General features: G+C 55.2%; 1 protein-coding gene across 1 annotated transcript in view; it reads right to left on the reverse strand.

Moving 5' to 3' along the window:
- Window positions 1–3996: 3996 nt before the first annotated feature.
- Window positions 3997–25983, reverse strand: part of LOC133358697 (hepatic leukemia factor-like) — a 60859-nt gene continuing 38872 nt past the window's right edge. Inside the window, exons 4-5 of the mRNA XM_061577127.1 lie at window positions 11484–11692; window positions 3997–5872 (exon numbers count right to left, since the gene is read on the reverse strand). Of these exons, the coding sequence (XP_061433111.1) occupies window positions 5657–5872; window positions 11484–11692 (425 nt within the window). The 3' untranslated portion in view covers window positions 3997–5656. The remainder of the gene's footprint in view (window positions 5873–11483; window positions 11693–25983) is intronic.

Genomic DNA, 25983 nt, shown 5'->3' on the forward strand with positions numbered 1-25983 from the left:
CTCGCCCTCGGGCTCCAGGTCGGCACCACGCCCCCCCCCCCAGGTCTCCGCCTTTCACGAGTTCGTCTCAGTCACCGGCTGGGGGAAGTCGCTCCCTCCCCCCCCTGCCGCCGTTCGGGAGCGTTAAGGTCGGGGGGAGGAGGGGGGGTTAATGCCGGGGGAGACGAACAATTTAGCAGAACAGCAGCAGCAGCAACAACATCATCATCATCATGGCCACGCATGACCCATTGGGTAGAGAAGCCGCAACACTATGAACAAAAAATAAACCACGAACGTTTTTCACGCGTTTTCTTAAAACTCCGCCGTGGCGACTTGCTGGGGGACGTGGGGGGAGGAGGGGGGGGGGAGTGGGGAATGTTCAATCTCGTCACGGTACAATTACGCAAATAATGTTCACCACTTTTGCCGCATCTTAAAAATGTCGTGCGCCGCGCGTCTAAACAAAACAAGTGCTGAACGTAAACAGACGAGCCTGTGATCACACGGACACACGGAGACAAAGACCCCCCCCACCACCCCCTGTATAGCCGCCTTCACAGGCTGCTGGGGCTGTTAGCGTGCACCTATGAAGGCCGCAACGAAGGGGGTGGGTGGCCAGCACCACGCCCGGTCGCCTTTGTCTCCCCGGCGGCGATGTTTACTACACACCGCACCAGGTGCTCATTTGAGGCCGAGTCGACCTAGGGGAGGAGGGCCAAGGGACCGGTTCAGAAAATCGTCATCGGTGTTGGCCGTGAGCGGGAATCAAACTCGGGTCGCCGGGTTCGTAGCGGCGCGACGTAGCACTAACCGCTGCGCCACCGCTCCCCACATACGGACACACGTGTGCGCACGCACACACGTTCACACACACGCGCACGAACACACGCGCACACGTGCACACACACGCGCACGCACACACGTGCACACGTGCACACACGCGCACACACACACGCGCACACACGCGCACGCACGCGCACGCACACACGCGCGCACACACACGTGGCAGGGATGGCCGAGAACGTGGTGCCAAATGGCGGGCAGTGAGAAATAAACCCGGCAAACGTTTACCTACTCCCTCGATATCTCGACGTAACGTATCGGACACCTCATTTCTCTCCTCTCGCTCTGTCATCGTTGTTGTCGTCGTCGTCGTCGTTGTAACTTCTTGTTCGTTTCTTTATCGTTTTTGTGTTCCCACCACGGGAGCGAAGCTCCTTCGAGAGCGAAGCGCGCGAGAGGTGGTGCCGCGGGCGACGTCAAAACCGCACCCCCCCCCCCTCTCTCCCCCCACGCCTTCTTAAGCCTCGACAAACCGCACAACGCACAACACGCACGCACACTAGCTGCCAAAACATACAACCGGGGTTTCGCGAGGTCGGGAACGGAACGGGCGGCGGTGCCGGTGATTCTGCAATCTCAGAGCGTGTGGCCGCCCGCCCGCTCGCTCGCTCGCTCGCTGCCCTATCCCAGCGAGATGCGTCTCACGTAGCGGCGGCCAGCAGCGGACCGAGCATGGCGACAACCGTGTGACACGGAGGAAGAGGGGAGGGGGTGCAGCGATGATTGCGGGGACACGACGCGACATTATCTCCCAGCACGCCCAGAGGGCACGACGCTACCACCCCGGGGCGGTTGGAGAGAAATCGTCGTCCACAAAACTGTTGTCGCGCCAACAATGAAAATAATGAAAGAAAATTTTCATTTTTTTTGGCGCGCGGGGGGGGGGGGGGGGGGGGGGGTGGGAGTTTGTCGTTGCCGCGGGAGCTATTGGGCACTACCTCCTGCAGACGCCGCCCAGCCAGCGGAGCGAAACGTCGGACGTCGCGCCCAACGACAACAACGAACGACGACTAAACAAATAAAAACCACGAACCACAACAACGGCGGCGGTACAGGCACCAACAGGAGCCGGTCTCGACCTGGAATTTAGGGTGACCGGGATCTTGCCAATCACGGGGGGGGGGGGGGGGGGGCGAGAGGGGCCAACACTCGGATCACGCGAGGCCAATTGCCGCAACCGGTTGCCGCAACCGGTTGCCGCAACCGCCCGTCGTGCGGTAGACGACGGCCACTAAAAAAAATCTGCCGCGGCCAAACAAACGTGCCCAAGTCGGCCATGCCCGCACCACCGCGTGTTTGTTCAGGACTGGGGGTTTCATTTTTTTTCCCCGCGTTTAAATTTGCCACCCGCCCCGCCCGCCCGCCCGCTCCGGGAGACGTCCGATAAATTATCGCGGTCGGATACCTACGGCGATAATGGAAGTTCAACTTGCGTACGTACACACCGTACGTAGCATCGTCAAGCGCGCGCGTGTGCGCGGTCCGTACGCCACCGCCTACGATGCGTTAAATACGACAACGAAAAACGAGAAGAAAAGCTGCAACGAAAAAACGACGTTCACGGAACTTTCCACTCCCCACCGCCCCCCCCCTGCCCTCCCAAGAACTTTCCGAGGATCGTCACGGACGAACTCCTCCCGGGGGTAACGGCGGACAGAGAAGAGAATCCCTCGGCGTAGCAGGCGACGTGGCCTCGCTCGGCCAACAGAGGTGAGCGAGCGCAAGTGCAGGTTGGGGAGCGCAGGTGAGGTGCGAAGGTGAGGAGTGGAGGGTGAGGAGCGGAGGTTGACCACGAACGAAGTGGGGAGAGAAGTTGCCCATCGACAACGACGACGCTCGAACAGAATCGGAACCGGCGCCGTGTCGATTCTCTCAGCCGTCGGCGAAAAGGAAAAAAATTAATCCGGCCGGTCCGGATACAAAAAAACACAAAGCAAAACAGCGGAGGAATTACCTAGAACGCAATTCCACGTATTTCCGCCGACACCGTAATGAGAGCGTTGCGTGGCCTGCGGGCGCTCAACCCGGGGCCATCCATCCCCCGACCCACCCCCACACCCCGTCTGTAGGGGGGGGGGAGGAGGGGGTCATCACGAGTGCGATCGTTTCAAAAGCAGAAGCGAGCGACGGAGGTGGGCGTGGGCCGGCTAACCGAGTCGTCCCACCCGGCCAGCTCACGGCTGGGACGAGCCGTGCGGTGCGGCGTTGACACACCAGGTCCCGGTTTGAGACTCGGGGGGGGGGGGGGGGTAGAGAGGCCAGCCGCGCAACAACAACAACAACATCAAAACCGGAGCGACGCCGCCGTGGGCTCCGACGCATCGCCAACACGACGCAGTTCAACAGGGCCCTAGTCTACGACGCCGCCATGATGCCCGCGGTCGCCCCCTGCCCCCACCCTGCCAGCAGAGGTCGCAAACGGGTTTTGATTCCTTACCCGTACCCGGCCGTACCCGTACCCTACCCGTACCCGGGTATCGGGTACCTGATTGCGACCTCTGGGATGAAGTCATGTTGCAGGCGCGGGTGGGTTGATTCTAGGAACTTGAATTGTGAGAAGAGACAAGACGTTGGGAAATGAGTGACAAACGGTGACTCACCAGTGATTCACGGTCAACCCGTACCCGTACCTGGCTGCACCAGGGTCACAAACGGGTACCCGTACCCGTACCCGGCCGGGTACGGATAGCCGGGTATCGGGTAGGGTACGGGTATCGGGTGCCCGGTTGCGACCTCTGTCTGCCAGGCGCGCGACGACAAACCAACAAACACAAACACACAACGGCAAAACGCCGCGCGAACAAGCACGACGGACGAGGTGCTGGGTGGGTGGGTGAGGGGGGGGGTGAGAGGAGGTGGGGGTGGCGTGGAGGGTGAGGGAGCGAAGAGACAGTGGAGTGACTTAAAAAATTTGGGGATTGCCGCAACCTTTCCACAGGAAAGTATAAAATAAAGAAAGTAGCGCGGCTCTGTCCGTCGTCTCGAGAGCTCGTCATCAACTTGACCCCCACCCCCCCTCGTCGCCCACTTGACCCCCATCGCCCCTCGTCATCAACTTGACCCCCACCCCCCTCGTCACCCACTTGACCCCCATCGCCCCTCGTCATCCACTTGACCCCCATCGCCCCTCGTCACCCACTTGACCCCCATCGCCCCTCGTCACCCACTTGACCCCCACCCCCCCCCCTCGTCACCCCCCTGACCCCATCGCCCCTCGTCGGCCGCCCGCAGGTAACCGCCAGCGCGCTCACGGTCTGGACGTGGCGACGGTCGCGACCCGCCGCCGCCACCCCCTCCCTTCCTCTGGCAGGACCCACGTAACGCGGCCGGTAGTTTTCCACGGGGTGGGGAGCGGGTGGGTGGGGGGGAGGGGATCTCAGGTGTGCGCTGGCTGCGGGCGTTACACCCAGGTGAGAGGGGGGGGCAGGTATGGTGGAGCTGCCCCGGGGGGGAAAGGGGGGGGGGGGCGGAGGTTTTGATGGTGGGAGACGCGTGGGCACGCTGCCCTTTTGGCACCCGACGAGAGGGAGCAAAAGAGGCCGCTGAACTCGCTTGACAGCGCCGCTTGGCAGGCAGTCACCCCCCGCTCGCCCCGGGAGAGGCACATGCCACCGGGCGATGCCAATTGCGGGGGCGGTGAACCGTGGGAGTCGCGGCGACGTTTCGCAATTCGCGATGACGCGCGACCGCGGGCCCGGTGCCCGCCGCCATCACCCGCAAACATCTGAGCGGTCGTGACTTTTTTTTTTTTATCCATCGCCCATCGCCGTGGTCGTGATTACAGTTAGACGGGCACGCCTCGGCTGGTGGGACCTTGCGACGCGGTGGGGGGGTGTGCGACGGGAGAAGGTTGGGTTCGGGCGCGGTCGGACGCGGTGCCGGGCGACGACATCCGGGGTGGGTTAAGGTGATCGCTCGGGTTTCATGCGAAGGGTTCAAGACGCGAGGGGGTTCTCGCGTGAAGGGGGGGGGGGGGGTCCACACGCTCGCCCTTCCAAACCGCCGGGTCCGCGAATCCGCGTGCGAACCTCGGCCAAGCTCGCAGAGTTTTAACATTTTTCACTCCGCGGTTGAAAACCTCTCCCCCCACACCCCCCGGCCTCCCCCCACGGTGGCGGCAGTAGCAGCGGCGGATCGGCAGTGGCGGCCGCCACGTTTCTTGTCGGTCGCCCGACCCCCCCATCCCACTCCCACGGCAACGGCTAATGCTCACGGAGCAAAGAAACTAAAGAGCCGTCCCCCCACCCCCCCCCCCCCCCCTATGAGCTACACAGCGGCGTGCGACGCAAAACACACAGCGGGTGCACAACGCAAACACAACCCACGGCCGACGGCGTTCGACCGCTCCGCCTCACCGGGACGGCCGCCCTCGCCTCGCACGCCACCGCTGCATCGCCGCCGGAGGCCCGGACCGATTGAATCCACAATGCACTGCTGCTTCCTGCACACAACCCTCACCCCCGACCCCCGCGCCGGTGAGAGGGGGTCAGCGTGGCGTGGGCACGAAGGGGGCGAGCAACGGGTGAACGACGTGGGGCGACGATGGCGAGGAGGAGGAGGAGGATGACCGTGACGACGCTAGGGCGGGCGGGCGGGAGACCGGGGGGCCGATCCGTCAGCCGTTGGTGGCCGACGAGCAGACAAGCCGGGCCAGACGCCGGCCAGACTCGTCGGGGTCGGCTGGCTGCGGCTGCGGGGCGAGACGCCAACGCCGCCGGCAGAGGGACGATCGGTCCCGCCGTGGCGAGACGGACGAGACGACGGGGGAGATGGGCGGTCGGGGCGAGCGGGGCGAGCGGGCGGGCGGAGAGCGGGGCTGGCGGTGGACGTCTCACAGCGAGCCGTGCTTGGCCTCGTACTTGCCGACGATGTTGCGAAAGCGTCCCAGGTCTCGCTTCAGCTCGGCCATCTCCTGCCGCAGCACCGAGTTCTCCTTCTCGAGGAAGGCGGCGCGCACCGCGATCTGGTTCTCCTTGAGCCGCCGGGCGTCGCGCGAACGCTTGGCCGCCACGTTGTTCTTCCTGCGGCGGGCCCAGTACCTGTCGTCCTGCACGCACGCGGCGACGCACGCGGCAACGTGTGTGGTGCGTGTGGTGCGTGTGTGTGTGGTGTGTGGTGCGTGTGTGTGTGTGTGGGGGGGGGGGGGGAGCGGGGGGAGAGCGGGGGGAGAGAGCACGTCAATAGCAGAGGTCGCAAACGGGTTTTGATTCCTTGCCCGTACCCAGCCGGGTAAGGGTACCCTACCCGAAATGAGTGACAAACGGTTACTCACCAGTGACTCACGGCCTACCCGTACCCGGCTGCACCAGGGTCGCAAACGGCTACCCGCACCCAGCTGGGTACGGGTAGCCGTTCCCTACCCGTACCCTACCCGAAATGAGTGACAAACGGTGACTCACCAGTGACTCACGGCCTACCGGGTACTGGTAGCCGGGTATCGGGTAGGGTACTGGTATCGGGTACCCGGTTGCGACCTCTGGTCAACAGCCACGCGCTGCACGCAGATAAACGGGTCCCCCCCCCCCCCGCCCGGCCGCGATGGACGTGGGAGATCGGGGAACCCGCGATGGATGCAGCAGGTGGGACAGAGGGAGGGGAGGAGGGGGTTCGAATCCGATCGAGGGTGGTCGTTTACGATTATTATTGTTGTTATTAAAGTTATATATTTTTTTTTCTTCCATCGAGTGCGTTTCATTTTAATTTGCCGTGCCGATCCGCGATCAACGCATTCGCTGTCAGGTGTCGGTCTCGCAGGGTGGGTTCGGCTATCGACAAAGGAAGGCGCTGTGCTTTCAAACAGGCGGATATCTCTCCGGCTGTCCGCCTGGTGCTGTTGGTTGTTGTTGCGATTAGCGGCGAAACGTCACGGCACTGGAATTGTAAATGTTGTGGTGGGTTTCACACACGCGGTGTGCGCCAGGGGTCGCAAACGGGTTTTGATTTTGATTGATTCCTTACCCGTACCCGGCCGCACCAGGGTGGCAAACGGCTACCCGTACCCGGCCGGGTACCAGTTCCCTACCCGTACTCTACCCGAAATGAGTGACAAACAGTTACTCACCAGTGACTCACGGTCTACCCGTACCCAAACCCGGCCGCACCAGGGTCGCAAACGGGTACCCGTACCTGGCCGGGTACGGGTAGCTGGGTATCGGGTAGGGTACGGGTATCGGGTACCCGGTTGCGAACTCTGGTGTGCGCCGAACTGGTAACGAATTGGCCACGTTTTGTTGGCGGGTTAAACGACACATTTATATTGACGCGATCTAACCCAAAAACGGCGATGATTACTCCTTTGTGAGATTCCCCATTGGGAGTATTTAGCGGTGTACATTTATATAAAAAAATAAGTCTCAAATTTGGCAAACGCGTGGAATGTGTTACGCCGGCATGCGATGGCCCTACCCCTGATTCGAACGACGTCACGGGGATTATCTTTAACGGTGGGCGACGCCGACGGAAACGAACCGCGGAACGAAACCTCAGCCCACAAGATGTGTGCTTTTTAAATAAACACACTCGGGGAAACGAAGACGCACACCTCCAACAAAAAAGATCGCTCGCTGCCAATAAAAGTTACGCGCACACACGCACGCGCATGCACACACGCGCATGCACACACGCACGCACATGCACACACGCACGCACACACGCGCATGCACACACGCACGCGCCAAAGTTTATTGCGTCACGATCCAGAGGACGGACGTTATGACATCACATTCGTCGTCGTTCGTCACCGCGCACCCTCCGATTGCCGCGGTTTGGCTACGTACGGCGCGAAGGAAGTTCAACAGCGCGCACGCACAAGCGCTCCTTTCTCATGATAATTATGGTAAATTCATTATGAGATACACTCCACGAGGAGTGAAACGTTAAACTCGGTGGGCTAGAGTACACAAATCTGAAGTACGAGAGAAAACGGATCGCAAGTCGCGACCTTTTTGCTCTCCTAAGAGCGGCTGCGAGGGGTTACGTAATCATCCCCAGCTGCACCAGCCAATCAGCTGCCAGGAAGACGCACGACACGGCCGCCGTGACGTCGCAGGCGCGACACGACCGCCGTGACGTCACACGCGCGACACGGCCGCCGTGACGTCACACGCGCGACACGTCCGCCGTGACGTCACACGCGCGACACGGCCGCCGTGACGTCACACGCGCGACACGTCCGCCGTGACGTCACACGCGCGACACGTCCGCTGTGACGTCACAAGCACGACACGACCGCCGTGACGTCACACGCACGACACGACCGCCTTGACGTCATACGCACGGCCGCCGTGAGGTCACACGCACGACACGGCCGCCGTGACGTCACACAGCCGTCGGGACGTCACACGCACGTCACGTCCGCCGTGATGTCACACGCACGACACGTCCGCCGTGATGTCACACGCACACTGACGCCGTGATGTCACACGCACGACACATCCGCCGTGATGTCACACACACACTGCCGCCGTGATGTCACACACACGACACGTCCGCCGTGATGTCACACAGCCGCCGTGACGTCACACGCACGACACGGCCGCCATGATGTCACACGCACGACACGACCGCCGTGATGTCACACGCACACTGCCGCCGTGATGTCACACAGCCGCCGTGACGTCACACGCACGACACGGCCGCCATTGCGTCCCCCAGGCAACATGGCTGGCGGGACGACATTGTTAATTTGCTTCAGCAAGTCTGTGGCTAAGGCCTCGTGTAGTCATGTAATTCTCCTCGAGTGTGGTTATTAAAGTTATTAAAAATTTTGTTTCGCTATCACGTTCTAGATTTGAAGCTTTCGTGACTGCAAGGATTCATACTCTTAGGTGTTTTCGGTAAAGTCACGTAGGTAAAAATAAATAACAAAAATAATAGAAATAATAATAGAAATAAAATAATAAATCACGACGTTTCGGAGGCAACACAAGTCTCCGTCTTCAGGTGGGACCGCCACAGCCAGATTTACTGTCTCAAGTGAGGAAAAATCCAAGAGACAAGTTCTTAAATACAAGTTCGCTATTATGTGTGTTACTTTGTAAACAATTAACTCGCAAGACTTCACCTGCCCATGTTTACTCAGGAGTTACGGCATTTCTAGGGTTGCTGCAAGACTTCCACTGCACGCTCTGGCCTCAAGAATCTCAGCGGTTCTGGGTCGGTGTCTGCATCATGGTCACGGTGAACCCTCAGAGAGAGAGAGAGAGAGACCATTGGGCCTCAATATCTCAGCGGTTCTGGGTCGGTGTCCGCATCATCGTCACGGTGAACCCTCAGAGAGAGAAAGAGAGACCTTTGGGCCTCAGGAATCTCAGCGGTTCTGGGTCGGTGTCCGCATCATGATCACGGTGAACCCTCAGAGAGAGAGACCATTGGGCCTCAAGATCTCAGCGGTTCTGGGTCGGTGTCTGCATCATGGTCACGGTGAACCCTCAGAGAGAGAGAGAGACCTTTGGGCCTCAGGAATCTCAGCGGTTCTGGGTCGGTGTCTGCATCATGGTCACGGTGAACCCACAGAGAGAGAGAGACCATTGGGCCTCAAGATCTCAGCGGTTCTGGGTCGGTGTCCGCATCATCGTCAAGGTGAACCCTCAGAGAGAGAAAGAGAGACCTTTGGGCCTCAGGAATCTCAGCGGTTCTGGGTCGGTGTCCGCATCATGATCACGGTGAACCCTCAGAGAGAGAGACCATTGGGCCTCAAGATCTCAGCGGTTCTGGGTCGGTGTCCGCATCATGGCCACGGTGAACCCTCAGAGAGAGAGAGACCTTTGGGCCTCAAGATCTCAGCGGTTCTGGGTCGGTGTCCGCATCATGGTCACGGTGAACCCTCAGAGAGAGAGAGACCATTGGGCCTCAAGATCTCAGCGGTTCTGGGTCGGTGTCTGCATCATGGTCACGGCGAACCCTCAGAGAGAGAGAGAGACCATTGGGCTTCAATAATCTCAGCGGTTCTGGGTCGGTGTCCGCATCATGGTCACGGTGAACCCTCAGAGAGAGAGAGAGACCATTGGGCCTCAAGATCTCAGCGGTTCTCGGTTGGTGTCTGCATCATGGTCACGGTGAACCCTCAGAGAGAGAGAGACGCCTTTGGGCCTCAAGATCTCAGCGGTTCTCGGTCGGTGTCTGCATCATGGTCACGGCGAACCCTCAGAGAGAGAGAGACGCCTTTGGGCCTCAAGATCTCAGCGGCCGCCGTCTCCGATGTGGCCGTTACGAACCGCTGAAAACATTTCGACGGGCTGGCATTTTGTCGAACGAACACGTTCCTTCGGAGTGGGCAGGTAGGAACTTGGTTGGACAGCGCATTCGTGCATGACAGACAAATATGCACGACAGACAGACACATAATCCCTGGTGGGCAGTGTGGAACCTGTTGTTCCTACCTGTATAAAAGACGACTTGACTTGAGGTAGCCAGGCAGCCAGCCAGGTAGCCAGCCCCCGAAACTATCGGCCCCTCCCCCTTGCTTAGGCACCTCCCCTTACCCCCCCTCCCTTAGGCCCCTCCCCTGACCACCCACCCATATCCTTAGGCCCACCCCCCCCATATCCTTAGGCCCCTCCCCTGACCCCCCTCCCTCAGGCCCCTCCGCTGACCCCCCCTCCCTTTGGCCCCTCCCCTGACCACCCCCCCTCCCTTAGGCCCCTCCCCTGACCCTCCTCCCTTAGGCCCCTCCCCTCTCCGTACCCGGCAGTAGGTCTCCACCAATCAAAGAGCTGTTTATATTATATATATATATATTTATGCACGACAGACAGACAAAACATCCCTGGTGGGCAGTGTGGCACATTGTTCCTACCTGTAATACGTCCTCCTGTCAGACGAACACAGGCAGTTGCCTGGTTCCGCGGGGCTGGATTAGTTAGGCCCTCTGATGGAGGGAGGCACACGGCCGACTATCCGCTCGGATCTGTCTGTCTGTCTGTCTGTCCGACTTACCGACAATACAGACAGAGAGAGAGAGAGTGACAGATGGACCAAGAAACCGAGACGAATATACACACGGAGAGGCGACGCCGACGGCCAGAACAACAGACAGACAGAATGACAGACAGAATGACAGGCAGACTGACCGATAGGCATCGAGACGAAGAAACAGGCAGACCGACGGTCCGACAGACCGTTTAACCGTCTCTCTCTGTCGGTGCGTGTCCATCTCTCGGTCTGTCTGCCCGCCCGCCTCTCCACGTTACCGTCTCTCGTGGCGTGTGTGCCCCGTGGTGCGTTGGTCGGCCTGTCCGTCTAATCTGTCTGATCCCCGTGGACCTCAAGGTGAGAAGAGGGCCGAGGATGGGTGATCACCGGGCAGACCCAGCGACAGGCCAACAAGGGACAGGCACAGCCAGCCAGACCCATAAGACCGGCGGACAGACTGACCGATTTCACCGACGGACAGACCGACCGTCTGTCCATCTGCCAATCAGTCCGTCTGTCTGCTCGCCTGTCTGAGTGGCTGACCGACAAACAGGACATGCAGAGCGACTTGCAAGCCATCCGTCTGTCCGTCTGTCTGCCCGCCTGTCAGTGCGGGTGACCGGCAAACAAGACGGGCAGACGGAGCGACTGCGGGGGCGGTCCGTCTGCCTGCTGGCCTGCCGGCCCCGCCGTTCCGTCTGTCGCTCGGTCTACCCAGCAGCCGACACCCTCACCCCTCTTCTCACCTTGAGGTCGACGGGGATCAGGTTCTTCTTGGCCTTCTTCACGATGGGCTGTGGCTTGAGCTCCTCCTCGCTGAACTTGCGCCTCCGCGGGTCGAACATCTCCTGGCCCGGCACGGAGGAGAGCGCGAGGTCGACGGGGTCCGGGTCGTAGCCGATGGACACCTCGATGCTCTCGGGGTCGATGGGACTGGGCGTGTTGCGAGGCTCGCCTGGCGAAAACAGCGACACGTGCGCGCCGAGAGCGGCAAAGTCGTCATCGTCGTCGTCGTCGTAACGGCTGACAATTATCGTCGCGGCGGTCGTCTTTGGCTACGTGCGTAGTACTCAAATTGTAAATGTTGTAGTGGGTTGACTCTCCAACACACAACCGGTGTGTGCTGAACTAGTATACTATACTATACACTACACTATACACTACACTATACACTACACTATACACTAGACACTACTACACTATACACTACACTATAATTGTAAATGTTGTAGTGGGTTTACTCTCCAACACACAACCGGTGTGCGCTGAACTAGTATACTACACTATATACTACACCTACACTATACACTACACACTGTTAAACTATACACTACACTATACACTACACTATACACAATAATTGTAAATGCTGTAGTGGGTTGACTCTCCAACACACAACCGGTGTGTGCTGAACTAGTATACTAGAATATACACTACACTATAACACACTACACTATAATTGTAAATGCTGTAGTGGGTTGACTCTCCAACACACAACCGGTGCGTGCTGAACTAGTATACTACAATATACACTACACTATAACACACTACACTATAATTGTAAATGCTGTAGTGGGTTGACTCTCCAACACACAGTGGGTGTTGTGCTGAACTAGTATACTACATCTTCTTGGTTCTTTCGGTAAAGTCACGTAGAAGGGAAGTAATAAAATAATAAAAATAAAACATAATAAAACAATTCTCACGACGTTTCGGCCACAACGCAAGCAGCCGTCTTCAGGTGAAAACCAGGTCCGTCGAGGCGACAGAGTCTGAATGCTTGCGTTGTGGCCGAAACGTCGTGAGAATTGTTTTATTATGTTTTATTTTTATTATTTTATTACTTCCCTTCTACGTGACTTTACCGAAAGAACCAAGAAGATGAATCCCTGCAGTCACGAAAGCTTTAAATCGAAATAGTATACTACAATGTACACTACACTATAACACACTACACTATAATTGTAAATGCTGTAGTGGGTTGACTCTCCAACACACAACCGGTGCGTGCTGAACTAGTATACTACAATATACACTACACTATAACACACTACACTATAATTGTAAATGCTGTAGTGGGTTGACTCTCCAACACACAGCGGGTGTTGTGCTGAACTAGTATACTACAATATACACTACACTATAACACACTACACTATAATTGTAAATGCTGTAGTGGGTTGACTCTGCAACACACAGCGGGTGTTGTGTTGTACGCGTAACGACTTGGCACGCTTTGCTGCACGTGACAAACCCCTTGCTCATTGGGCGTCGAACTCATTCCGCACCGCACGTAGCCAACCACGTTCATCGGAGGTGCGGGGGAAGGACAACAAACTAAACGCGACAAGAAGCAGCTCCAAAGACATGAGTTTGTCAATCATGATGATGATGATTTAAAAGTGCACAGGCTCCAGTGGCTTTCTAACATCGAAAGAGCGTTCCAGACGGCCGCAGAGGCGCGTCTGAAAGCGCCGCGCGATTCGGTGACCTCACCGCCTTTGTTCGATGGCTGGGTACGGGTAGCCGGGTATCGGGTAGGGTACGGGTATCGGGTAGGGTACGGGTATCGGGTAGGGTACGGGTATCGAGTACCCGGTTGCGACCTCTGCTCTACTCACACGACGGGACGTAGGAAGTCGGGATTCCACGGGTGATTTGATTTTGAAAATTTTATTTTTTTCATTCCGGACCTCCTGCATCCCACAGTCCCGGCCAACATCCGACACAGCGGCACACTAAGAGCTGATCAGCTGATCGTATCCCAACCGCCCCAAGCCGCCGGCGGATGGGAACGATTGCCCTTTGACCGGCGCCGGTCGAGCGAGCCAAACGGATGGCAAAAAAAAAACGTCCGCGTCGTTAACACGCCCCGCCGCCTGGTTAACCAGCGCGCTTTTGTCCGTGCAATGTTCAATTCGTTTGGCTTTGCAGGGTGGCGGAGGGTGGGGGGGGGGTTCTTGACGGCACAAATCTGGCCGCTCCCCGGATAACCACGGCGGCCGAAGACGCCCACCCCCACACCCCCCTCAACCCACCCCCAACCCCAACCCCCAACAAAAAAAATAATCCAATCGCGAATCGTCGTCACGTTGGCTGCGAAAACCCCACCGAGTGTGGAGTCGCGCGGGAGGAAACCGCTGGAGGGTGCTGTGGTTATAGCCGGGCGGGGCACGGCGCTGCCAAAAAACACGCGGATGCACCGGGACGCCCCTTGGTGGCGTTGCAGTCCGCCTTGGCCGGTCCTCCGCTTTCGTTAACCCCGAACCAAGCGGACGCTTGGGGGAGCCACGGTGGCGGGATGTTAGCTACCTCGCCGGGTATGCAGGAGGTCGTGGGTTCGATCCCAACCCCCGACACCTGCTGCTGTATATTCGGAGTTTGCACGTGTGTCTCTCTCTCTCGCTCTCTCTCGCTCCCTCTTCCTCCCCGTGATCGCGTGGATTTTTCATCCACGTCCACCGGTTTTTCAACCTCCACAATTAGAATGAACGTCGGCGCGTTCAGAGTATTCATCTGCTGCGATACATTTTCACGCGATGATGATAATAATCCGAGCTATCATTCGTGACCAGGAGCTGTAAAAACATCTCGGCGGTGCTTTACCTGGTCCAATAAAAACGTCGTACAGTTTATTTCGCTTTACGGGAGGAGGAGGAAACCGCAGAAGCCAGGGGAAACGCGTGCCGTATCGAGGGAGAACGAGCGAGAATTCGAACCCGGGAAATGTCCCGTCGTAAGGTCGTGCGGGCGGTAACCAGCCACTCCACTGCCTGCCCTTGCCTCGCTTATATTGACGTCGAGCGGAGCGTTGCTGAAACGTGTTAGGCCCCGCGGACCAGAGGTCGCAACCGGGTACCCGATACCCGTACCCTACCCGATACCCGGCTACCCTGGTGCGGCCGGGTACGGGTAGGCCGTGAGTCACTGGTGAGTAACCGTTTGTCACTCATTTCGGGTAGGGTACGGGTAGGGAACGGGTACCCGTACCCGGCCGGGTATGGGTACGGGTACCCATTTGCGACCCTGGTGCGGCCGGGTACGGGTACGGGTAAGGGATCAAAACCCGTTTGCGACCTCTGCCGCGGACCCACTCAGCCCACCCAGTGTTGGTGACAAAAACACGTTCGCTTATTTCTCTCTAAATAGCACGAATACAAAATGATTCACCTTACCGGAACACGAAAGCATTTTTTCTTAAACGCAGCTCTACATTTTCGGGTGTCGGGCAAGTACGGGGCGGTGAAATTTCGATTTAAGGCTTAGGGTGGTCTAATCCGTCGTCGTTAACATAACTTCATTTTTGAAGTTAAATGTCACGAGCTAAAAACGTTCATTCACGTCCGGAACACAAACGTGACAATAAAACGTTCATATTCTTGGATCTTTCGGTAAAGTCACGTAGAAGGGAAATAATAAAATGATCAAAATAAAACATAATACAATTCTCACGACGTTTCGGCCGCAACGCAAGCAGCCGTCCTCAGGTGAAGAAACAGAGCTGTCGGAAAGACACCGTCCTAATGAACACGGCTAAGCTTGGCAGCATATTTTAAACTGGGTGGGAGGAGCAGAGTGCCTTGACAAAGGAGTTTACATATCAACGTTCATGATGAACCTTCTTGGGTTAGATCGCGTGAGCAGAAATGTGCCGTAACCCTCCACCACCCGACACGGCCAGGAAATGTTTCGTCAAGTAAACAACGCGCCAATCAGTGACCGCTTCAGCCCGCCGGCGGTGCGTTGGAGAGTAAATCCACAACACTTATAATTTTTCTTCTTTTTGGTTCTTTCGGTAAAGTCGCGTAGAAGGGAAGTAATAAAATAATAAAAATAGAACACAACGCAAGCAGCCGTCCTCAGGTGAAGAATGAAACACCACCAAGCTTGGAGCGTATATTTAAGCTGGGTTGGAGGGGGGAAATAAGAGGAATTTAGCATATTCTTTGTCAAGGCGCTCTGATTTCCCCCCTCCAACCCAGCTTAAATATACGCTCCAAGCTTGGTGGTGTTTCATTCTTCACCTGAGGACGGCTGCTTGCGTTGTGGCCGAAACGTCGTGAGAATTATTTTATTATGTTTTATTTTTATTATTTTATTACTTCCCTTCTACGTGACTTTACCGAAAGAACCAAGAAGATGAATCCCTGCAGTCACGAAAGCTTTAAATCGAAACTTACAATTTTAATAGAACGTTGTTGCAGTTTGCATCAAAGCCCCGCCGGAACAACCGGGTGGACCACAGAGGTCGCAAACGGGTTTTTATTCCGTACCCGTACCCGGCTGCACCAGGGTCGCAAACGGATACCCGTACCCGGCCGTACCCGTACGGGTACGGGTACCCGATTGCGACCTCTGGGATGAAGCCATGTTGCAGGCGCGGGTGGGTTGATTCTAGGAACTTGAATTGTGAGAAGAGACAAGACGTTGGGAAATGAGTGACAAACGGTTACTCACCACGGCCTACCCGTACCCGGCCGCACCAGGTTCGCAAACGGGGACCCGTACCCGGCCGGGTACGGGTAGCCGGGTATCGGGTAGGGTACGGGTATCGGGTACCCGGTTGCGACCTCTGGTGGACCGTGACAGACCGGCACGGAACCACCCCTCCCTCCCCTCCGAGAAGCACTTTACTCTAACGCCAGCGGTTCCTTAACCTGGTGGGCATCAATGCCCAGATTACACTGGTCAACAAAAAAAAAGTTTTTTCTGGCCTGGACTCGCGGTCTTCCAGGACACGACCGCAGCCCAACGCCCACCGACGCAACGCCCCGATCCACACAACTACCGAGGGGTCATCATCGCGGGGACTCCGCGCTCACTCCGGGCGAGCGGCCTATCTGTCTCGAGCAGCTTGAACGTGAAATCGGAAGTTGTTGCCCTGCGTCTACATCAGCGGGCGCCCGCGCGGCAAGAAGAAGTTGCGGCCGTCACGGCCCACAACTCGAAAAATGACACCGGAAACGTTTCTCCAAGGAGAGATGGCGCACAGCTCGCGATCATCGCTCTCCGCAACCGCGAATTATTTTAAGTAAAAAGAAGAAAGTGATCTCCTTGCCTGCTAGGAGATGTTAACTACCTCGCCCCGCATACAGGAGGTCACGAGTGTGATCCTGACCCCGAAGACGCCTGTTGCATATTTGGAGTCTGCGTGTCGCTTTCTCTCATCATCATCGTGGCTAGGAGATGTTAACCACCTCGCCCCGCATACAGGTCACGAGTGTGATCCTGACCCCGAAGACGCCTGCTGTATATTTGGAGTTTGCGTGTCTTTCTCTCTCATCATCATCAATCATCATCAATCCTCATCATCATCACGGTGGCTAGGAGATGTTAACGACATCGCCCCGTATACAGGAGGTCACGAGTTTGATCCTGACCCCGAAGACGCCTGTTGTATATTTGGAGTTTGCGTGTCTCTCTCCCTCTCTCTATCACCGTTTTCCCCCTCCACATTTAGAATCAACGTCACGCGTTTAGGAGTTATTTGGCCGCGAAACGTTTCCGCGTGAAGATAAGCCACGAACTGCATTGAGCGATCATTTGTGAGGGCAAGGCCGCCCTCTGAACGAGAGCTACGACACCGCTTGACGGGTCTTCTAACCCGGTAATATTAACAACATAGCCTCGAACGAGTTCCAAGATTTCCATTTAAAGCTTTCGTGACTGCAGCGATTCATCTTCTTGGTTCTTTCGGTAAAGTCACGTAGAATGGAAATAATAAAATTATAAAAATTAAACATAATAAAATAATATAATGTTTTATTTTTACTATTTTATCATTTCCATTCTACGTGACTTTACCGAAAGAACCTAGAAGACGAGTTCCAAGCTACCCGTCGTGTCATTTGGCTGCCTGCGTGGGCAACCGCTGACTGACCCACGCTGCCAATGAGTGAGCCTGGTAGTTGTTGCTGTTGTTGTTGTTGTGGTTTTTTTGCTCGCACACTTGTTGATTTCCAACGCTGTCGTCGCCCTTGGCTGTTTAACAACTAGGGTCAGAGTCCACAGGGACAACGCCCCCCACACGGCCGCCAATGAAGCGGTCTCGCCAGGGTCCCAACCCCTTCGCGCTCACCCACCTAGAGGCACATCGACCAGCATCAACCAACACTCACCTACAGATCCATCAACCACCACTCACCTACAGCCCCATCACCCACCACTCACCTACAGCCCCATCGCCCACCACTCACCTACAGCCTAATCAACCACCATCACCCACCACTCACCTACAGCCCTAACAACCACCATCAACCACAACACACACCTACAGCCCCATCGACCACCATCACCCACCACTCACCTACAGCCCCATGGACAACATTACCCCCCCCAACCCCAACATCACCACCCAGGAAACCCAATCATCAGCACCTCCCCACAAACAGTCGGAGTGAGCTACGCCTCGTAGCCCATCACCAACCCGTAGCTCCCTGCATCACCGCAGTCCCCAAAGCCGCCGTGAACACAAAGCCACAACCCGCCTCCCCCCCCCCGGCCGATGCCATCCCGAATTGCCATCCGTCAGCAGCGAGACTTCAACAGCTGCACTCGCTTTGGGCGGCACGCAGTGCTTATACACAGTGCTTGTACGCAGTGCTTATACACAGTGCTTGTACGCAGAGCTTGTACGCAGTGCTTGTACGCAGCGCTTGTACGCAGCGCTTGTACACAGAGCTTGTACACAGTGCTTGTACACAGTGCTTGTACACAGAGCTTGTACACAGTGCTTGTACACAGTGCTTGTACACATAGCTTGTACACAGTGCTTGTACACATAGCTTGTACACAGTGCTTGTACACAGTGGTTATACACAGTGGCTATACACAGAGCTTGTACACAGTGCTTGTACACAGAGCTTGTACACAGTGCTTGTACACAGAGCATGTACACAGTGCTTGTACACAGTGCTTATACACAGAGCTTATACACAGTGCTTGTACACAGTGCTTATACACAGAGCTTGTACACAGAGCTTATACACAGTGCTTGTACACAGAGCTTGTACACAGAGCTTATACACAGAGCTTGTACACAGAGCTTGTACACAGAGCTTGTACACAGTGCTTGTACACAGTGCTTGTACACATAGCTTGTACACAGAGCTTGTACACAGAGCTTGTACACAGTGCTTGTACACAGTGCTTGTACACATAGCTTGTACACAGAGCTTGTACACAGAGCTTGTACACAGAGCTTGTACACAGTGCTTGTACACAGTGCTTGTACACAGTACTTGTACCCAGTGCTTGTACCCAGTGCTTGTACCCAGTGTTTGTACACAGAGCTTGTGCACAGAGCTTGTACACAGTGCTTGTACACAGAGCTTGTACACAGAGCTTGTGCACAGAGCTTGTGCACAGAGCTTGTACCCAGTGCTTGTACACAGTGCTTGTACACAGAGCTTGTACACAGAACTTGTGCACAGAACTTGTGCACAGAGCTTGTGCACAGAGCTTGTGCACAGAGCTTGTACACAGTGCTTGTACACAGAGCTTGTACACAGTGCTTGTACACAGAGCTTGTACACAGTGGTTGTACACAGAGCTTGTACACAGTGCTTGTACACAGAGCTTGTACACAGAGCTTGTACACAGAGCTTGTACACAGAGCTTGTACACAGTGCTTGTGCACAGTGCTTGTGCACAGTGCTTGTGCACAGTGCTTGTGCACAGTGCTTGTACACAGTGCTTGTACACAGAGCTTGTACACAGTGCTTGTACACAGTGCTTGTACACAGTGCTTGTACACAGAGCTTGTACACAGAGCTTGTACACAGAGCTTGTACACAGAGCGTGTACACAGTGCTTATACACAGTGCTTGTACACAGAGCTTGTACAGAGTGCTTATACACAGAGCTTGTACACAGAGCTTGTACACAGTGCTTGTACACAGAGCTTGTACACAGAGCTTATACACAGAGCTTGTACACAGAGCTTGTACACAGTGCTTGTACACAGAGCTTGTACACAGAGCTTATACACAGAGCTTGTACACAGAGCTTGTACACAGTGCTTGTGCACAGAGCTTGTACACAGTGCTTGTACACAGTGCTTGTACACAGTGGTTATACACAGAGCTTGTACACAGAGCTTGTACACAGTGCTTGTACACAGTGCTTGTACACAGAGCTTGTACACAGAGCTTGTACACAGAGCTTGTACACAGAGCTTGTACACAGAGCTTGTACACAGTGCTTGTACACAGTGCTTGTACACAGAGCTTGTACACAGTGGTTATACACAGTGCTTGTACACAGCGCTTACACACAGCGCTTACACACAGCGCTTGCACACAGTGCTTATACACAGAGCTTATACACAGTGCTTACACACAGTGCTTACATCCAGAGGTCGCAATCAGGTACCTGATACCCGTACCCTACCCGTACCCGGCCGTACCCGTACCCTACCCGGCCGGGTACGGGTAGGGTACGGGTACGGCCGGGTACGGGTACGGGTACCCGTTTGCGACCCTGGTGCGGCCAGGTAAGGGTACGGGTAAGGAATCAAAACCCGTTTGCGACCTCTGGTAGGCAGTGCCACCCCTTTCGCTGATTCTTCTTGTCCTCCGTCGGTCTGTCGATCACGTGACGTCGGTGGTGGGGGGTGGGTCAAGTTCAGGTTCAGACAGCCAACGAAACCTCCTCCCGTGCCAACGGAACAAGGAATCGGTCCCCGCCTCGCATGTGGCGGTGACAGCTTAGGTCTTTCATCGCGGTGGCATCGATACAGAGTCAGACTGATGGCCTTAATCTAAGTTGTCTTGTGGTTGTTGTTGTTGTTGTTGTTTGACTTGCATCCCACTGGGATTTTTGTACACGGCGTCGGTGTACGGTGATTTTTTCTGCAATATTTTGCCGTCTTTTCTTGGATTTTATCTTTGCACAGTCACTTTAAGATGTTTTTTGTTTGTTGCGGTTGCACCCGATTCAAGAGCCGAATGGCTCACAGGGCTATACCTAATAAAATGAACTTTGAACTTTGATCGTACCTCTCATCGGACAGGGGGCGCTTTCAGATGCATGTCATGTGTGTGTGTGTGCGTTTCCATCTTCTTTCGAACCGTATGTAACCAACCGTGCTAACCGGAAGCGCACTGCACTTGTGCGGCCGTCTGGAATGCTCTTCCTTCCGATATCGGGAAGGAAAAGGACTTTTAAATCGTCTGGATTTGCAAAGCACATTCGTTGAGTTTGTCGTCCTTACCCTTCTACGCACCTCCGATTAGCACGGTCGGCTACGTACGGTGCGAGAGAAGTTCACACGTACACGCGTACACGCACAAACAGCCGTACTCGCTCCCCCGCTGTTCTGCGTGGGTTTTCTCGTGGGATGCCCGGTTTTACCCCGTAGTTACGACGACGACGACCCAACCAAAAATAAAAACTGAACCGCGAAATGTTAACCAAGGCTCGCATCGGCCCCCAAACAACATCCCGACGTGGAGAAATTATTCCCTGCAAATGTGTCGCGTTTTAACGCACTGTGCCAACACAGTCTAAGCCTCACCCCCCCCCCCTGTACCCCCCCCCCCCAAGTCCAAAAGACTTGGCAGGACCCTCCTTGAAGAGAGGCTTGAGACCTGCCAGAGGCTCCCCCCAGGTAAAGCAACGAGCGTCGTCGTGCAGGTAAATAAAACAAACAATTTGGATCTTCTTGGTTCTTTCGGTCAAGTCACGTAGAAGGGAAATAATAAAATAATAAAAATAAAACATAATAATATAATATTCTCACGACGTTTCGGCCACAACGCAAGCAGCCGTCCTCAGGTGAAGAACAGGTCTGTCGGGAAGACAGCGTCTGAATGAAACACCACCAGACTTGGCAGCGTCTATTTAAGCTGGGATGGAGGAGGAAGAGTGCCTTGACAAAATAATTTGCACATCAGAAGAATTTTGCATTTTCTTAAAACTATTTGGAAATGTTCGAAACGTAAGGGGGGGGGGGGGGGGGGTGGTAGAGGGTGGTCACGACCCAGATTCGATTCCCGCTCACGGTCACCACCAACACCGTTGACGGATTATCTGAACCTGTCCCGGGGGGGGGGGGGGGGGGGGGGGGGGGAGCCTCCCCTAGGTAGACTTGGCCAAAATAAAAAAAAACGGTGCCCGGTGTGGTGTGGAAACATCTGCCACTGGGGAGATTTGTCGGGCCAACCACCCACCTCTGTTGTGTGCCATGCCAGCCTTAATGAGCTGTTGAGGCTCTGATATGAGTGCAACTTGAGGGTGTAATGGGGTGCGTTGCTGCGAGGGGGCCTACCCTTGACACACACAAAAAAAAATTAACCCGTAAAAACAAAGGTTTTCACTATAAATCCTTTATATGCCTGCCACCATTAAGCAATTGGTAATTAAATATAATTTATTTTTTCCTAAAAAGTGTAAAATTTAGGAATTTTTTTTCACGAAAATAAATTGTCACGCACAACGAGTCTGTGTGCAAAATGTCAGCTCGATTGGATCACGGGAAGTGGGTTAAAAAACGACCGAAAGATTTGCACGGTCGTAAGCGCGCAAGCAAGCAAGCAAGCGAACTTAATATAAAGGATTTAAAAACTGGCCACATCAAGCCGATCAAAGGGTTAACATCCAACAAGCTCAATGTGATCCAAAATAGAAGTTATTGGGCGAGTTCGCGTGAAAATAAATGTGTGTCGTTAAACCCGCCACCCACCCGCCACACAGCCAATTAGTGAGGAGTTTGTCGCGTGAACACAACGTGCCGATTCGTGACGAGGAGAGCACACACACACACCGGCTGTGTGTTGGAGAGTAAACCCACTACAACATTTACAATTATAGTGTAGTGTGTAGTGTAATGTGTAGTGTAGTGTACAGTGTAGTGTATAGTGTAGTGTGTAGTGTATAGTGTAGTGCACAGTGTAGTGTATAGTGTAGCGTACAGTGTAACGTACTTTGCAGCGTGGTGTACAGTGTAGTGTAAAGGATAGTGTGTAGTAGTGTAATGTATAGTGTAGTGTAAAGAGTAGTGTAAAGGGTAGTGTAAAGGGTAGTGTATAGTGTAGTGTACAGTAGTGTATACTGTAGTGTATAGTGTAGTGTACAGTGCAGTGTACAGTAGTGTATAGTGGTGTAGTGTATAGTAGTGTAGTGTATAGTAGTGTAGTGTATAGTGTAGTATACTAGTGTAATGCGGGCGCGAGCGACCTCCCGGATGTGACGTCACGGAGAGGTGGAGTTATGTGACGTGGGAGCAAGGTTCGGGTCCTTAGGGGAGGAAACCGGAAGGAGACGGGAGTCAGTGGGAGACTGAGCAAGGGTGAGGCCACGCAGGGCGAAGCCAGGGAAGAGTGGCGCCGTCGGCCAGCGGTGACCAACTAAGGGAGCAGCCAGCGGAGCTGCGGGAGGAGACAGCAGTGGGGCTGCTGGAGAGAGAGAGAGCGGTTGAGGAGCTGCAGCAAGTATAGCCGGGGAGGCTGTGTATGGGAGACAGCAGCAAGGCTGCTAGGAGCTACGGGAGCGACAGGGAAACAGCCGCGAGGCTGTCCGAGGCTACGGGAGTGACACGAGGAGGAGCTGCAGCGAGTACAGCCAGGGGGGGGGCTGCGTGAGGGTAACAGCAGCGAGGCTGCTAAGAGGCTACGGGAGCGACGGAGACCAACAGCGGAGCTGTTTGCGGTGACGGGTGTAACAACAGCGTCGGCACCGTGTGGAAAGTCTCAAAGGAGGACAGCCGTGTGGGAGACAGCAAACGAACCGAATAAAGGACACCAAGCCAGACATCGTGGTCGAGTCTTTTATTACACTAGTAAAGCACACACCGGCTGTGTGTTGGAGAGGAAAGCCACTACAACATTTACAATTATAGTGTAGTGTAATGTGTAGTGTAATGTGTAGTGCACAGTGTAGTGCACAGTGTAGTGCACAGTGTAGTGTATAGTGTAGCGTACAGTGTATCGTACAGTGTAACGTACTTTGCAGCGTGGTGTACAGTGTAGTGTAAAGGATAATGTATAGTAGTGTAATGTATAGTGTAGTGTAAAGGGTAGTGTAAAGGGTAGTGTAAAGGGTAGTGTATAGTGTAGTGTACAGTAGTGTATAGTGTAGTGTATAGTAGTGTAGTGTACAGTGTAGTGTACAGTGTAGTATACTAGTACAGCGCACACCGGCTGTGTGTTGGAGAGTAAACCCACTACAACATTTACAATCCGAGTAGCGTGACGTTTCGCCGGTAACTACAACAACAACAACAACCACCAGCATCATCAGGCGACAGCCACACGGAGCTGCGGAGAAAATCCTCCTGCCGTTGAATCGACACGGGCTGGGATTGCGAGCCAATCAGGTTTGCGAAGGCCTGAGAGGGGGGGTCATGTATGCATATACATTACAATGGATATCCATTACCGGTTGGGTTATATCCATAGGGGGGGGAGGGATCAACGTCACCCTTTGGATATAACCCGACCGGTAGTGTTGGTCGCGCAAGCCGACGGCGGTGTTCAGGCTCAAGATCACAAAGCTCCGATGGCAGCTGGATGAGGATCAAGGTTTCTGGGGGGGCCGCTCGTGACGACCGATTTGCAAGTCGGGAACCGCCGTGTTATCCGCGCGTATCACGAAATTGTTTTAATTTTTTCTTTTTTTTCAAATATTTTTTTTCTTTACCCGGGGCGCGTTATTTATTATGACAAATATTATTCATAATCAACGTTGTTGGGTTTAGATCGCGTTATTTATAAATGTGTCGTAAACCCTCCACCACCCGACACGGCCAATCAGTAAAAAAGTGTCACGTTGACAAAAGACAAATAGTTCACTGCTTTAGCCCACCGGTGTGTTGAAGCGTGAAACCACAACATTTAGAATTTTTGAGTAGTACGACGTTTCGCTGGTAATTGCATCCAGCATCATCGGGCAATTCGCCAGAATGGTGAGGCTCTGCTCTGTCTCCCATTCTTATATATGGCCGTGTCGGGTGGTGGAGGGTTACGACACATTTATAAATAACGCGATCTAAACCCAAAAACGTTGATTATGAATAATATCGGTCGCGAAAGCCTCCCACGTGTGAAACTGACAATTATTATTGTCGTAAAATTTTCTCTCCTTTTTCTTTTGTTCTACGTACCCGGTCGGGTACGGGTAGGGTACGGGTACGGCCGAGTATGGGTACTCGTTTGCGACCCTGGTGCGGCCGGGTACGGGTACGGGTAGGCCGTGAGTCACTGGTGAGTAGCCGTTTGTCACTCATTTCCCAACGTCTTGTCTCTTCTCACAATTCAAGTTCCTAGAATCAACCCACCCGCGCCTGCAACATGGCTTCATCCCAGAGGTCGCAATCGGGTACCCGATACCCGTACCCTATCTGTACCCGGCCGGGTACGGGTAGCCGGGTATCGGGTAGGGTACGGGTACCCATTTGCGACCCTGGTGCGGCCGGGTACGGGTAAGGAATCAAAACCCGTTTGCGACCTCTGCTCAAGAGTGAGCGCCACGACCCTCCAGCGTCGGCCGAACGGGCACGCGCTGAAGCGGTCATCGTAGAACTACCGCCGAGGGATGCCCCCGGAGGGGGCGGGGGGGGGGGCTGGGAGCGTCCGATGTCCATGAAGGGGGGGTAGGGGCCGGCTCGAAACGTCGGACACCGTGCCAAACCCTCTTTACGCATTGGCGTGCGCGCACGCGCAGCGAGTGGTGGTGGTGGGGGCCGGTTGTTGACGGTGTAAAGTGACAGCGGATCCACAAATATAAATAAATAACCACGTGACAGCACGCGTGCCCTCCCCCCGAGGGCCGCCGGCAGCCTGACATATCACACAGGTGAATCCACGTGGGGCCCAGACGAGACAGGAGGGAGGGAGGGAGGCCGGGAGGGCGGGGTAAGCGACAGGAGGAGACGAGCGAGCAAGAGCGATAGAAGAGACGGTGGTGGTGGTGATGGGGAGGAGCTGGTAGGGGGGAGATGGGAGGAGATGGAGGAGAGCCGGGGAGGGAGGAAGGGGGGGAGGGGGGGGGCAGAACTGAGAGGAGAAAGGCGGGAGGCCGCCAGAAAGCGGGGGGAGGGGAGGGTGAAAGGGGTGGGTCGCAGGCCCCCCCTCTCTCTCTCTGTCCCGCACGTGCCACGAGAGCGGTGTGGAAATTTCCAGAGCAGCAGTAGCCACAGCAGAGCAGACAGCAAAGCAGCAACTGCAAGCAACAGTAGCCAGCAGCAGCAAGCAGTAACGGCAGCAGCAGCAGCAGCGGTAGCACAGGTAGCAGCGGAGGCAACAGCAC

The sequence above is a fragment of the Lethenteron reissneri genome, chromosome 63 (assembly GCF_015708825.2).
Source record: "Lethenteron reissneri isolate LAM-NWPU_2019-01 chromosome 63, ASM1570882v1, whole genome shotgun sequence".
In the NCBI taxonomy this organism is placed as follows: Eukaryota; Metazoa; Chordata; class Hyperoartia; order Petromyzontiformes; family Petromyzontidae; genus Lethenteron; species Lethenteron reissneri.